Source organism: Zea mays, chromosome 9 (assembly GCF_902167145.1).
Source record: "Zea mays cultivar B73 chromosome 9, Zm-B73-REFERENCE-NAM-5.0, whole genome shotgun sequence".
NCBI lineage: Eukaryota > Viridiplantae > Streptophyta > Magnoliopsida > Poales > Poaceae > Zea > Zea mays.
In genome coordinates this window covers 31218219-31231530 of record NC_050104.1, presented here as the reverse complement: position 1 = coordinate 31231530, position 13312 = coordinate 31218219, and the positions used below count along the sequence as shown (strand labels likewise).

The 13312-nt window shown below is 41.9% G+C and overlaps 1 protein-coding gene across 1 annotated transcript; it reads right to left on the bottom strand.

Annotated features, from left to right (window-relative positions):
* Positions 1 to 1703: 1703 nt before the first annotated feature.
* Positions 1704 to 12567, bottom strand: LOC100274990 (uncharacterized). Its single transcript, NM_001349908.1, has 18 exons — positions 11222 to 12567; positions 10832 to 10903; positions 10551 to 10755; positions 10359 to 10470; positions 10010 to 10093; positions 9854 to 9929; positions 9711 to 9770; positions 9572 to 9624; positions 9328 to 9494; positions 9018 to 9222; positions 4536 to 4593; positions 3919 to 3975; positions 3524 to 3769; positions 2988 to 3052; positions 2580 to 2648; positions 2409 to 2502; positions 2161 to 2301; positions 1704 to 2096 (listed from the first exon to the last, which is right to left on the bottom strand). Exons 1-18 carry the CDS (start codon positions 12374 to 12376, stop codon positions 2016 to 2018), a joined length of 3000 nt encoding a protein of 999 aa, NP_001336837.1. The 5' UTR covers positions 12377 to 12567; the 3' UTR covers positions 1704 to 2015.
* Between the last annotated feature and the right edge of the window lie 745 nt (positions 12568 to 13312).

Here is a 13312-nt window from a genome sequence, read left to right as displayed (position 1 = left end):
CCTGCTCTCGCCTTGGTCAGTGCACAAAACCTCTTCTCCTCCCTACAAGCTACCATTCTTGTGTGGGGGTCATAGGATTTTGCCTACTGGTTGCAGAGATATGGAGCCAGGAAATCTGGTCTGTCTCCCTGCCCAAACCCGAGGCAAATCCAAGGTTTTGTCGTGTCTAGGGCTCGCGTCCCAATGCCATCTTCTGGCACACGACAGAGGGGTTAGTTAGACACAATTTTGTCAATGGGGCCATTAGGATTCGAGTTAGGGATCAAGGTGAACATCCCTGATCTTTGGCTCAAGGTCTGAATTTCAGAATTCTGAAATTCAGAATTCCCAATGAGTCCCAACAAAAGAGGCTTGATTTGGGGTTTTATTTGGATTATTTTGGCTAAGCTTTCTCAATCTTTCTTGTTGCTTATCAAATATACTTTAACTTATATAATTGGCTCAACTCAAAATTTTAAACTTTTCATTCCCTTTTTCTTATTTTCTTGAATTTTGCTCATGGGGCTCACTTAGGGTTTTTAATTAGGGTTGAAAAATTTTATCTTTCAAGAGACTCAATTGTTTTGATCATGACACTTTTAAGTATAAGCTTGGTGACTTCTTTATTACTTAAGTTATTTTGGTACTCATACCTACTTTAGTTCACATAAAATAATGGTCCTTGGTTTGGCTTTTTAAGAGAAACCCTAGGTGACACTGGGGTGTCACAGTACCGAACCCCTATCTGTGTGGAGGGCCCGCGCCAAGGATGTGGGTTCGCTGAAGCCAACACCGACCGAGGTCCAGAAGCCACGCAAGAAGGTTCAATCATCACACTTGTCTGTTCAAGACTCATCCTAGGTGACCATGTGGCGTTGTCCCTGAGCATACCCTTATCTGGGGTACATGGTTGCGCCGGGTCCCGGAGCGAGGGACTAGTCCAAGAACAGTGGCCTGATTAGGCGGAATTGGGCCTATACGGTTGGCCTGCTGAGTCCCTTAGCATGTGGTTAGGGCTAACCGCATGTGTTCTTGCCTTGACACAGTAGCGAAGGATACCCCATTCCCAGGGTACTGACAGACTCTTATCTTCCTTCACGTGTAATCCCCACGATACTTAGATTCTCAGCACACCCCGCAGCTAGATTCTTAAAAAAGCTCCGCAGAAAAAAAAAAGTTGAACCAAGCGAGCCCCTTGTTACTTGTTGTTTCCAAGGGGACACCTTTCATATCATAATAGGTATCATATAAGGTGGGTATATATATGGATTGAGGTGAATACAAGAGTATCCAAACAAAAAAACAAAATCTAAATAAACCGTGTCTTAAAAGGTTCTAATGAATAAGATACAAGAATCTAAATAAACCGTGTCTTAAAAGGTTCTAATGAATAAGATACAAGTCTTTTGTATGGAGTTATATACCCTAAGAAGAACGTTGTGGGAGGATAAAATGTATGATGTGTGTTACAGTTTTCTTCGCTCTCTCGTGAGAGTTGGTGGCTGCTGAAGACAGCCAAATAGATATGGAACATGTATTCTTCCGGACAAACAAATAGCAAAAAACACAGAAAATCATTCCAAAGTGGCCGTTACTTCAAAACAGCAATATCGCAACTTTAACCAGGACAGCAAGAAAAGGACCACCGATTACTCACATACGAGCCCCGCCACTTGTCGGTGTCAAACACATCAAAATTCAATTGCAAAATATGGCTATCGGACCAGGACTCACGGAACTGCTTCAATTGCATTGCATCTAGTATTACACCAAAATTTGCTAGGTGTGCCACCACTTGCCAACCCCAGCGCCACTACACTCGATTCAAGAGTAAACAAAGAAAGAAAACTAATCCAGACCTCTTGTAGCTCTTTTCTTCCCCTTGGCTTCCAGCTCCTGTATACCAACCTTTCATTGTCTTGCCAATGCTTTGTTTCCTCATCAACTCTTTATGTACATCACAATAGCGACTCCAGAAAAGACAAGACAAAATCCTGCTAGCTATTGCAACACCCATATCTTTTTCATCCCATATATCATGACATTGGAACAGCCTTGTACAGGTATGATGTTCCATGGAATATAGTCAGGTGTGCCCCATTAAGATAAGCTTCCAGCTGCAAAACACCAACATCAATTAGATTTTTGCATCGTAACTTAATAGCAGGCTTCGCAGCTAACCTCTTCCGGAGTGGTCCTAGAGAATCCAAATTTCTTCATCCAGATCCCTTCAGCTTCGTGTGCAGCTGGAAGCACAAAGTGCTTGATCTTCAGCGAAACTAGCATCCTCTCGATGCATGAGAACAAGGCTTGAAAGTAGCCCTGCATCAGCGTATGAGGTCAAACATCAACCAATGAACAAATAACTAACCGCATGACCAAACTAAAGGAATTTTAGTATTGAGCAGCAAAGCAATTCTAAGACCCACCAGCCCCTGAACATCCTGGCTTGTAGCAACTAGTGGCAGCTCGGCCACATCACCTCCCATCACACGCAAAAGTGCTGCCGACACCACAGTAGAGCTGCAACAAGCAAAACTGTTATTCAGTAACAATGGATGCAAAATGATTTTCCATTTTTTTACTATAACAGTTCTTACCCCACAGTTAACAGTGCACAGTACATTCCACTGTAATCTTGTCCAGGCATTCCCTCCTTAGGTCCCCTCCTGGTACGTTTAAATGAGATGAGGACCTTCACAGAGGCAGTTGCATACTCCCTCCGTCCACATGAGTTTGTCTTTTTAGGTTTGTCCTAAATCGGTCACTATCAACTTTGACCGGTTATACTAGATGTTTCATAAGATTTTACAACATAAAAGTAAAATTGCTACATTCATCATGACTTGAACTACCATAATATATAGTTCTTTTAGTTTAAAATAATTTAATCTTATATATATTGTTGGTCAAAGTTTAAATAGTTTGACTTAGGACAAATCTAAAAAGACAAACTCATGTGGACAGAGGAAATACCACTAAAACAAAGTGTTGTTCGGTTATCTTACCCGTTAACCATCTCTGGAATCAGGTCTCTACCAGTGAGAGCTTCACGGATCGGATCAAAAGATTGCTGCAAGAAAACACTTAATGAGAAACCATTCTAGTCTTGATTCTAAGACCACTAGTAATGCCAACTAAAGCTTTGAACTTGCATATTCCAGCCAAAATCTCTTAGCAACAGAGCACACATTTGCTATTTTCTCTTCCGAGATGAGAATATGACAATTGTACAGCAATTTCCTTTTTCAGGTGCCCACAAGCTCATCGTTTGGCATTACATTGGTATCAAAGAACAAAGAACTCACCCAAAGCTGGCAACCTCGGCAGTAACATGGGCTAAACACAATTCTATTGATAAACAACTAACATCTCTGACATATAATGTAATGCATCCATCCAACATAATAACAAACTACCCAAAACAAATTAACATCAGAATGAGAAACACATCCAAAGGATGGAATGGAACGAAGATATTTGACCCCGAAATTTATCTATACAAGAGCATATGAGAATATGAGATCAATAATATAGGACTTACATGAAAAATTGGCACTGCAGCAGAGAGCAATATGCTTCCGTCTTCAGTAGTCCTTTTACCAGAAAGTAATTGCCATTTGAGATCTTTACTGGTGTCCATACATAAACCTCTTGTCACATGTTTCTTCTTTATGATTTCAAGATCTGGCTCCACCAACAGTTGAGCTCCGTCGGAGATTATCTTGTCTAATGAAGATCGTGTCTCAGAGCAACTACTGCAACAGAACCACTCCCCCTCTGGCAATTCCTGTAGAAAATTGTATATTGTAAGCATTGAGCCATTCACCCAGATAAAAGGCATCAGACTCCATTTGAAGTGAATATATCATGCACACCAAACCTAATATTAAGATAATGACTGATTCCAATCACATAACAAGGTCGTTCTGCACTAACCTTTAGTTCCACTTGCCATTGATTCTTCAAGCATCCTACATGATACTCTTTCTCACACTGAGCAGCACAAAACATAAATATGTCAGCCAAGTGTAATAGTAAACTTGCACATGTATGTTGTGCTTTAGTCAAGAGCAAAAAAAAACTAAGGGCCCGTTTGTTTCCCTTCATTTTGAGGAATTGGAATTTAATTAATGGAGTAGGCTATTTTTTAGAATGTGGCATTCCACAACTTTCCAAAGTGTATATATAAGTCTATCTCAAATTCATGGGGTGAGAGATGGAAATTGATTCTATAGATTTACATGCTACTTTTCTAATGTACAATTTATAACACACTCTTCTACTTGCTTCTCTATAACATAAATGTAGTGTATAACTATCTCCCTCTTATGGTTTAGGATAATATACAAATATAATACATAGACAAATATATTAACTAATTAGTTTTGTCTAAATTATAATTATTAGAGTGGAATTCAATTCCAACGAAACAAACGGGGCCTAAGAGAAAAATGAACCATATGAAGAAAAGATTGTCTTAATATTTGGATTAGAAATACCGATGTGCCAGCAAAATATCAAGCCACTGCAGAAAAAGGAAATGCATAGCATACTTGGTCACAGAGTATCACAGTGCGCTCATCAAACACAGCATTGTTGAAATCTTTCTGTCTGCACAGAGAAACTTCATCAGTTAGAACTGTAAGAATGCAAGTAGCATAAAAAAAGCTAAGCTAGAAGTTCTGGAGGCTAGCATACTGACAACCAAACATTAAAAAAACATATCACACATTTGATTGTTCTATGAGATAACTCCCAAGAGTGCCTACTGCCTAGGCACCAGCCGTCGTCATCCTGCCTTGCTGGAAACTCACCGAGTAACCCAGATAGGCGATATATAAAGGCATTATGTACCAGGGATTTAAACGTATTGCCTTCTATTCACAGTATTTCTTCAGGTGCTGTTTGATTTGCCTATTGGTTTTAGCCTAACCGACTGCATCAAGAGATCCTACAGCTGGCAGCGGTCCATTTTATGCCCGCATTCTCTTTTCCACAGGATCTAGCATCATCAGTTGTACCATACTGAAAGTTTACCAAGAGTTTTTTTCAGCCAACTAGCTTGTACTTATTCCTGTTTTACATTCAACAGAACAATAGAATAAAACATCTATGATCAGTATTTGTTCAAAAATATGCATAGAAGGTCCCAAACACTCTGTTTTTCTGCCACATATGCACAAAAAACGTTTCTTGTGTTATCATAGGAGAAATTTAAGAAAACCGAAAATCTAAAAGAAGAGGTTTAAGGATCCAAAAACCAAGCCAACTAATAAACTGACTGTCTGGTCTAGGTCTTAAGATCTAGATTTTATTTTCCCAGACTCCATCAAATAATAAGAATAAAAGCTAAAAGGGTACTTTAAGAAACCATCCTCATGCGGCCATGCTGATTTCAGTTAATGCACAACACCGCGAAAGGGCCTCTAGCTGAATTGGTTAGGTGGTTTGAATAGCACCCAGGTCCTGAGTTCGACTCACTGTGGAAGCGAATTTTAGGCTGTAGTTAAAAAATTCCCTCGTCTATCTCACGCCAAAGCGCAGGTCTAAGGCTGGTCGCGGTCATTTCTCACATGGGCTACGGTGCCGCTGCGTATGGGTGAGGCAGAGGTTCGGAGATTTTCTCGACCTGTGTGAGGTCTTCTTCTTAATATAATGTCCGGGGGCTGTCTTACCCCCGCAAGTCGAGTTAATGCAAAACACCCTACTTTCCAGGGCATACCTTCTCTAGTTGCAGATTACCATTTTCTCTCAGCAAGGCTTCATGGTGATTGCATGGGCCACTGACAAAAAATTGTAAGGGGCAGGTCCAACGAGACTTGAGAGGACAGGTGGAGAGGGTATGGATGGGAAGAATATAAGTAGATGGGGTCACGGAGATAAGGAAGAATAGATGGCCCTGACCAAATGGGGATAACATTTGCTTTCCATAGAGGCCGAAAATATATTTATCATTTGCAGAAGTACATCTCTTACAATTGTGGATATGAAACAGGTCAAACAGCTGGTCTGACGGAGCATGTACATGCATATGATAAACAGGATATGGTTTAATCATCTAATGACCAAATCATTATCTGTATAATACAAATTTATTTGAGCACCTACCTTTACTCGGGTGCATGATTTTTTTTGCTTATCTATTTGTGCCTCTAGCACCAGTTTCGAGGGTGTACATGGAGGCTTCGGCTTTGGGACTAGGAATCAAGGAGAGGAAATCCTGAACTTTGCCCTAGCCTATGACATGTTTATAGCAAACACTTTCTTTAAGAAGAGGCAATCCCACCTGGTGACCTTCAGTAGTGGCCAACACACTAGCCAGATTGATTTCGTCCTCTTGAGAAAAGAGGACAGGCATGCCTGCTTAGATTGCAAGGTTATACCTGGAGAGTGTGTGGTAACCCAACATAAGCTTGTCGTTGCTGACTTCCGTTTTAAGATTCGTTTACAACAGAATAAGCATAACAAGGTCACTAGAACAAAGTGGTGGAAGCTTAAAGGAGATGGGGCCCAAACTTTCAAGGAGAGAGTTATCGAGGAGGGCCCTTGGGCAGGAGAGGGAGACGCAAATATCATGTGGAGGAAGATGGCGACATGCATCCGAAAGATAGCTTCAGAAGAGTTTGGGTTGAGTCAAGGGAACAGAAGGGAAGTTAAAGACACTTGGTGGTGGAACGAAGATGTCCAAAAGGCTATCAAGGAGAAGAAAGATTGCTACAAACGCTTACATCATGACAAGTGTGCAGAGAACATAGAGAAGTACAGGATAGCGAAGAAGTCTGCAAAGCGAGCGGTTAGTAGAGCCCGGGGTCAAGCCTATGACGACCTTTATCAACGGCTGGACACAAAGCAGGGAGAAAAGGATATCTATAGGATGGCCAAGATTCGTGAAAGGAAGACAAGGGATGTCAACCAAGTCAAATGCATTAAGGATGAAGCAAACCAACTATTAGTGAAGAATGAAGAGATCAAGAACAGATGGAAGGAGTACTTCAACAAATTGTTCAATGGAGGGAATGAGAGTGCTACAATAGAATTGGATGAACCATTCGATGACAACAACAGGGGTTTTGTACGAAGGATACAAGAATATGAAGTCAAGGAGGCGCTAAAGAGGATGAAGGTAGGAAAGGCGATGGGCCCTGATGGTATCCCTATCGAGGTATGGAGATGTCTTGGAGACATAGCAATAGTATGGCTGACTAAGCTTTTCAACACCATCTTTCGCGCAAACAGAATGCCCGACGAGTGGCGGCGGAGTACATTAGTACCAATCTTCAAGAACAAAGGAGATGTTCAAAGTTGTACTAATTACCGTGGAATTAAGCTCATGAGCCATACAATGAAGCTATGGGAGAGAGTCATTGAACACCGCCTGCGGAAGATGACGAGCGTGACCCAAAATCAGTTTGGTTTCATGCCCGGGAGATCAACTATGGAGGCCATTTTCTTACTAAGACAACTTATGGAGAGATTCAGAGAACAAAAGAAAGACCTGCATATGGTCTTCATAGACTTAGAGAAGGCTTATGACAAAGTACCTAGGAGTGTAATGTGGTGGGCCTTGGAAAAACACAAAGTAGCAACAAAGTACATTAATCTTATTAAAGATATGTACACTAATGTTGTGACAAGTGTCCGAACAAGTGATGGAGACACCGATGACTTTCCAATTAACATAGGACTACATCAAGGGTCGGCTTTGAGCCCTTATCTTTTCGCTTTGGTGATAGATGAGGTCACAAGGGACATACAAGGAGTTTTACCGTGGTGTATGCTTTTTGCCGATGATGTGGTACTTATTGAGGAGAGTAGGAGTGGTGTTTCTCAAAAGTTGGAATTGTGGAGGCAGACGCTGGAAGCAAAAGGTTTTAGGCTTAGTAGGTCTAAAACAGAGTATATGAAGTGTGATTTCAGTGCCATGGGGTATGAGGATGGCGATGTTAGTCTTGATGGGCAAGTGGTACCCAAGAAAGACACTTTTCGTTACTTAGGATCAATGCTTCAGAAGGAGGGAGACATCGATGAGGATGTCAGTCATAGAATTAAAGCTGGATGGTTGAAGTGGCGACAAGCTGCGGGTGTCTTATGCGACCCCCTGGTGCCACACAAACTAAAAGGCAAATTCTACAGGACAGCAATCCGGCCGGCTATGTTGTATGGAGCAGAATGTTGGCCCCACTAAAAGACGACATGTCCAACAACTAAGTGTGGCAGAGATGCGTATGTTGCGCTGGATATGTGGCCACACAAGGAGAGATCGAGTCCGGAATGATGATATACGAGAGAGAGTAGGAGTGGCGCCAATTGAGGAGAAGCTTATGCAACATCGCTTGAGATGGTTTGGACATATCCAACGAAGACCTGAAGAGGCACCAGTGCATATCGGAATAATTAGGCGTCCCGAGAATGTGAAGAGAGGTAGAGGTCGGCCAACTTTGACGTGGACAGAGGCTGTGAAGAGAGACCTGAAGGAGTGGAATATTGATAAAGAGCTCGCCGCAGATAGGAAGGGGTGGAAGTGTGCAATTCACGTGCCAGAACCCTGATTTATAGTTTCGCTTTTCCTCCTTAATCGTTTGACCTTTCCTTGTGCCCATTTTAGACCTTGCTGGTTCTTGTGGGTTTTATCTCTTTTATGTGTTTCCCCGTTTCGTTGTTTTCGGTTCTCCTTTGCCTTTGTTTCCCTTTTCTGTTCTTTGGGGGTTGAGCTCTGAGGTTTTCATACGGGGTTTCATCTCTAGCCTACCCCAACGTGCTTGGGACAAAAAGGCTTTGTTGTTGTTGTTTGTGTTGTTGTATCTATTTGTGCCTCAAGCTATTTACAGGCTGAAGTGCTGAACTAACTGCACTCGTATATTCATAATAAGACGGCCAGTTCCCACTAGTGCAACTAGACTGAAAATTGAGCAGTAGCAATGCAGATGAACCCTGGCTACTAAAATTCAAACTTTTCCAAGCTGCAATTGATTAAGCAAGTATAAGCTCAGCCTATCATAATGCATAGGGCATATATGTAAGGAAACAGTACTCACTTGCATAGAGCACAGCCTCCAAGATCATCAGAGATGGGGACAATTCGTATAGCTCTCTTCATTATCTGTTCAATGGAATCAACTCCAGCTTGCCTCCCAGCAGCTTTAGCATTTTTGTTCTCTGCTAAAGCCTTTTCTTTTTGCACAAGATTGCGACAATTATCACAGTACCATTCTGAGGGGACTTTAGAGAGTCCAACACAAGCTGCAGTTGGTATAACAAGCGAGCCAGTTGTTAAAAACATTCTCACCAAAAAAAAGAAGAAAAACACTTCACGAATAAATTAATTCCAAGAACTTGCAAAACTACCTGGATGAAATGACCTTGGACAGATTTTGCATGGGAAAATATCTCCACCCTGACCACATTCTCTGCACAGATCATCAGTCTCACGTTCTGACAGTTCCATATCCTTTGATATTTTCATTGCCAGCTCATGCAATGATACTCCGTTTGATGTGAATATGTTATCATACCTAGCAGCAACGAAACAAAGGTCAGCCAAGATAACCCTGAGTTGGCATAATTTGAACACAAGAACATAAAGACTTACGGTTTGCGCCTTGATCCCTCACCCGCATGAGCTTCAAATGCTGATGGGCTAACCTGAATATTCCACAAAAAATATTGATTATTTTATAAAATGTACGATGAACCTGAAGAAATAACTTAAATGAGAGAAAGAGTGAGACCACTTTGTTGCAGTGATTACAGTAGATTCTTTGATCCTTAATATACCCGTCAACCTTTCTCTGCATCATGCAATGCAAATTATAAACCTAAGAAAACACAAAGTGAATTTAAGAAAACCAGGAGGTAGCCTTAGTCTAACAACCTGCCCATCAACATAGTAAGCTACTTCTGTGCCATCAAGCAAAACATTAAAGACCAATTTGTGTAGTCTGTTATCCCTGAAGAAAATACCCAAAAATATCAATGAGCTCATGTACACATAATAAATAAGGAAAGATAACACACTTAGTGTACCAACTTGTTTGTTACTTTGCCAGCACTACCGCCCTTCTTGCCTGATGATATGTTCTTTAGCAAAGCCTCCTTCGAACTTGGAGTCAGACTACAGCCCCGAAAACAAAGGATGGAAGAAAGTAAGATCTAAATGCAAGAACTTAAAGATGATTTAAGAAGAAAAAAAGCAAAACTTGCAATCAAAACTCTAAAACTATGGACCTAGATAGAACAGAAAAAAAAAAGTTACTTAGCATCTAACGGAACCATACTAGGCAGATATCTATTGGACATTTTAATTATCTAACCAATGGTGAGAACATAGCTATTCGGGCACGAGAATATGTAGCACACTGTTTGCTCAAACTGCTTACCTCGAACTGCCATTACATGTATATGATGTGGTAAGAGGGTCTTGAGGTTGCTTTGACTCTAGGCAAACTTGACAGAGCACGTTTTCAGTTTGTGATGACGGAAGAACAGGCTCTGCAGAATTAGGAGGAGACGTTGTCAAATGTATCAGAGAAACATGCACTTAAAAATTGCTCAAAGCATGAAGTTCTCACCATTGCAATTCAAACAATTAGTGTGGCTCCTTTTAACTACTGGATCAATTGAGGAACGAATCGTTTTTTCCAGAGCCTCCAAGGGAGATCTGTCAGATGCACGCAGCACATCTCGCAAACTATTGCCGTTCCCTAAGTAAATGTAATCGGCAGGGTGTTTTTTGGTGCTTCCAGCATGTTGTTCAAAGTAATAAGATGAAACAGCCTGTAAAATGAAAAGGGAAGTAGCATAAATTAACAGATTTTGTTCTTTGACAGTTTATAGACTACGGAAAACATACCTTGGAGCCATTACAGGACAGGCAAAAGCAACGTATATTGCAACCAGTAATCACTCCTTTTAGCACAGCCTTCTGCAACTTGCAAGCATAAATTTATGTTAACAATTGCATGAGATACAAAGACCAGACAGACAACAATCAAAAGCAATATGTCATCAAAGCAACTTTAGTCCATGATGGCAGCTGCACTTGTTGTCATGGATCATGGTTCAAGGTCTGTCAAATACCCATGCTGTCTCAACAAAAGATAGCTCTATCCTAATATTAGTATATTACTAGACTATGTTAAACCAGTAAAAAAAGTGTAAAACATGAATTTGCAAGCCATTAGCACAGTAGTAACCACAGATTTAAAACTGTTCATGAAACATTACGGCTGATTCTCACAACCTTGCTATGAGGAATGATGTACATAACTGGCATCCCCTCAAGCAGGCCTGTGTTGAGCAGCTCTCTAATGTTTCCAGGGTGCTTCGTGAGGCAGGCAACTTTCTTTGACATTTTCATCTCCATCTTCTTCACTGATGGACGGGCATCAGATGCACTGTCCAGCGCATCGTCAGATCCAACCAAACTGCTCTCAACCTTTGTCTTGAGCGACGACCTTGTGAACCTTCTCTGAGGCTTCTCCAGGAGCAAAGCAAAATCAAATGAGGTATCCTTGCTGCCATCTGGTGTTGCCTGACTTTCACAAGCTGCAGACTCTTCTTTGTCTGGCTCATGATTCTTGAGCAGCAATCGAGTGAAGCGCCTTGCAGGCTTGAGCTCGGCAGCAGCCACAGGTGTGGCAGCGTCCTCAGCTAGCATAGCAGTGGACATCAATACATTGTCAACGGCTTGCTGCTGTAGACTTGCTCCACTTGAGTTTGAGTTATCACACTGTTCATTTCCAGCTACAACGGTTGATCCAGCTGCAATGGTGGTTTCCAGCAAAGTTGGTTCTACTGCTGCAGTATCAGCCACAGTCAGCTTCGATGCTGTATCCTCCATGGCCACATTCAACTTTGATGCACCATCCTCTGTGGCCACATTCGGCTTTGCAATCACTTCCATTGCGGAGTCATCTGCTGCACTATTTTCTGATGCGGGCAGATTCGGGTTGGCGATCACTTTCACTGCCGAGACCTCTGTTGCTGTTGCACACCCTATTGCAGTCTCAAGGTGCGATGGTTGGGGGGCTTCCAGCATCGTTTGTGGGATGAGCTCTTGATCGGCATTGGAATCGGATCGGTGGTCAGAGGCGGTGGGAGGATTAGATCCATGGAGCGGTTGGATGATGTCACGGAGGGGCTGGTTAGGCGGCTCGGCGTCGATAGGCGGCGTGGGCGGGGAGATGAGATCGGCTGCGGAGGCGAGGCCGAGGGGGGCGGATCTCTTGCGCCTCTTGGGAGATGCTGATGCCAATGGGTTCGGAAGGGAAGAGATGGGGCGGCCGGAGCGCGTGCGGCCGGGGGAGGCCGAGATCTCGGACAGGGACTGGAGCGCGAAGGCGAGCTCGCGCTTCATAGCCCGTGGCGGCGGCGGCGGCGATGAGGCACAGGTCATGAGATGAGAAAGGGAGAGGATTAGGCAGCGAAACGATTAGGATTGCATGGGTTCCGCTCTATTGCTGCTTGCTAGGGTTTGGAGCACGGGGTGACGGGGGTGGGAATTGGGAGGGAGGGAAGGAGGGTGGGATCGGAGAAGACGACGATGAGGCCGAGAAATAACCAATCGCCCGCTGCAGCATTTACTTTCCTTATTAAATTATTACCTACTGTTTTATTTATTATTTTATATGGTGGTCCCTTATCTGATCTATCCTGCCGTTTCTTTTTTTTATAGAGTTGTTTGGTCTTTTAGCTCGTGTCACATCGAATTTAAATACATGTTGTTAATATAATTTAATTATAAAACTAATTACATAACTTAAAATTAAATAGCGAGACAAATTTATTAAGGGCAATTAATCTATGATTAGCAAAGTTATTATAGCATCGCATGATAAAATTATGAAAATTATGTTCGTTAAGTTCGTCTTATCGTTTAGTTCTTATTTATGTAGTTTGTTTATAATAAGACTATATTTAATACTTCTAACTAGCATATAAATATTTGATTTGTCAGAGATTAAATTTTAGTTAGTGGGACCAAACAAAGCCTTATTCTTGTATACATAGAATAGAAAAAAGGGATGATGCCCTCTCTTTTGCTTTTTGCAAGAAATTTGCCTTTTTGGTCTTGAGACTTTGTTTTTGAAATATCTTATCTTCTCTACTTCTTATCTTCTCTACTTCTACCGGTTTTCATGATTCCACCATCATTGTGCCTCATCAAGTGACGTGGGTCGTTACCAATCAGATGAGACATGAAGTCGTATATAGCTTCCAGATAGTACTACCTCACTAGTTTAAGGAGGACGAGCAGACAAGTGGACTATAAAAAAGAGCATGTCTTTTTTTTCAATTTCAACTCATATCTTTCTCATCCTTTTAGCTAAGC

Coding starts and splice junctions, on each gene's coding strand:
- LOC100274990 (NM_001349908.1), bottom strand. CDS start 12,376: ATGACCTGTGCCTCATCGCCGCCGCCGCCGCCACGGGCTATGAAGCGC. Junction 9,771..9,853: donor CTTACTATGTTGATGGGCAG/GTTGTTAGACTA, acceptor TGCATGATGCAG/AGAAAGGTTGACGGGTATAT. Junction 2,097..2,160: donor CTAGGACCACTCCGGAAGAG/GTTAGCTGCGAA, acceptor GGTGTTTTGCAG/CTGGAAGCTTATCTTAATGG.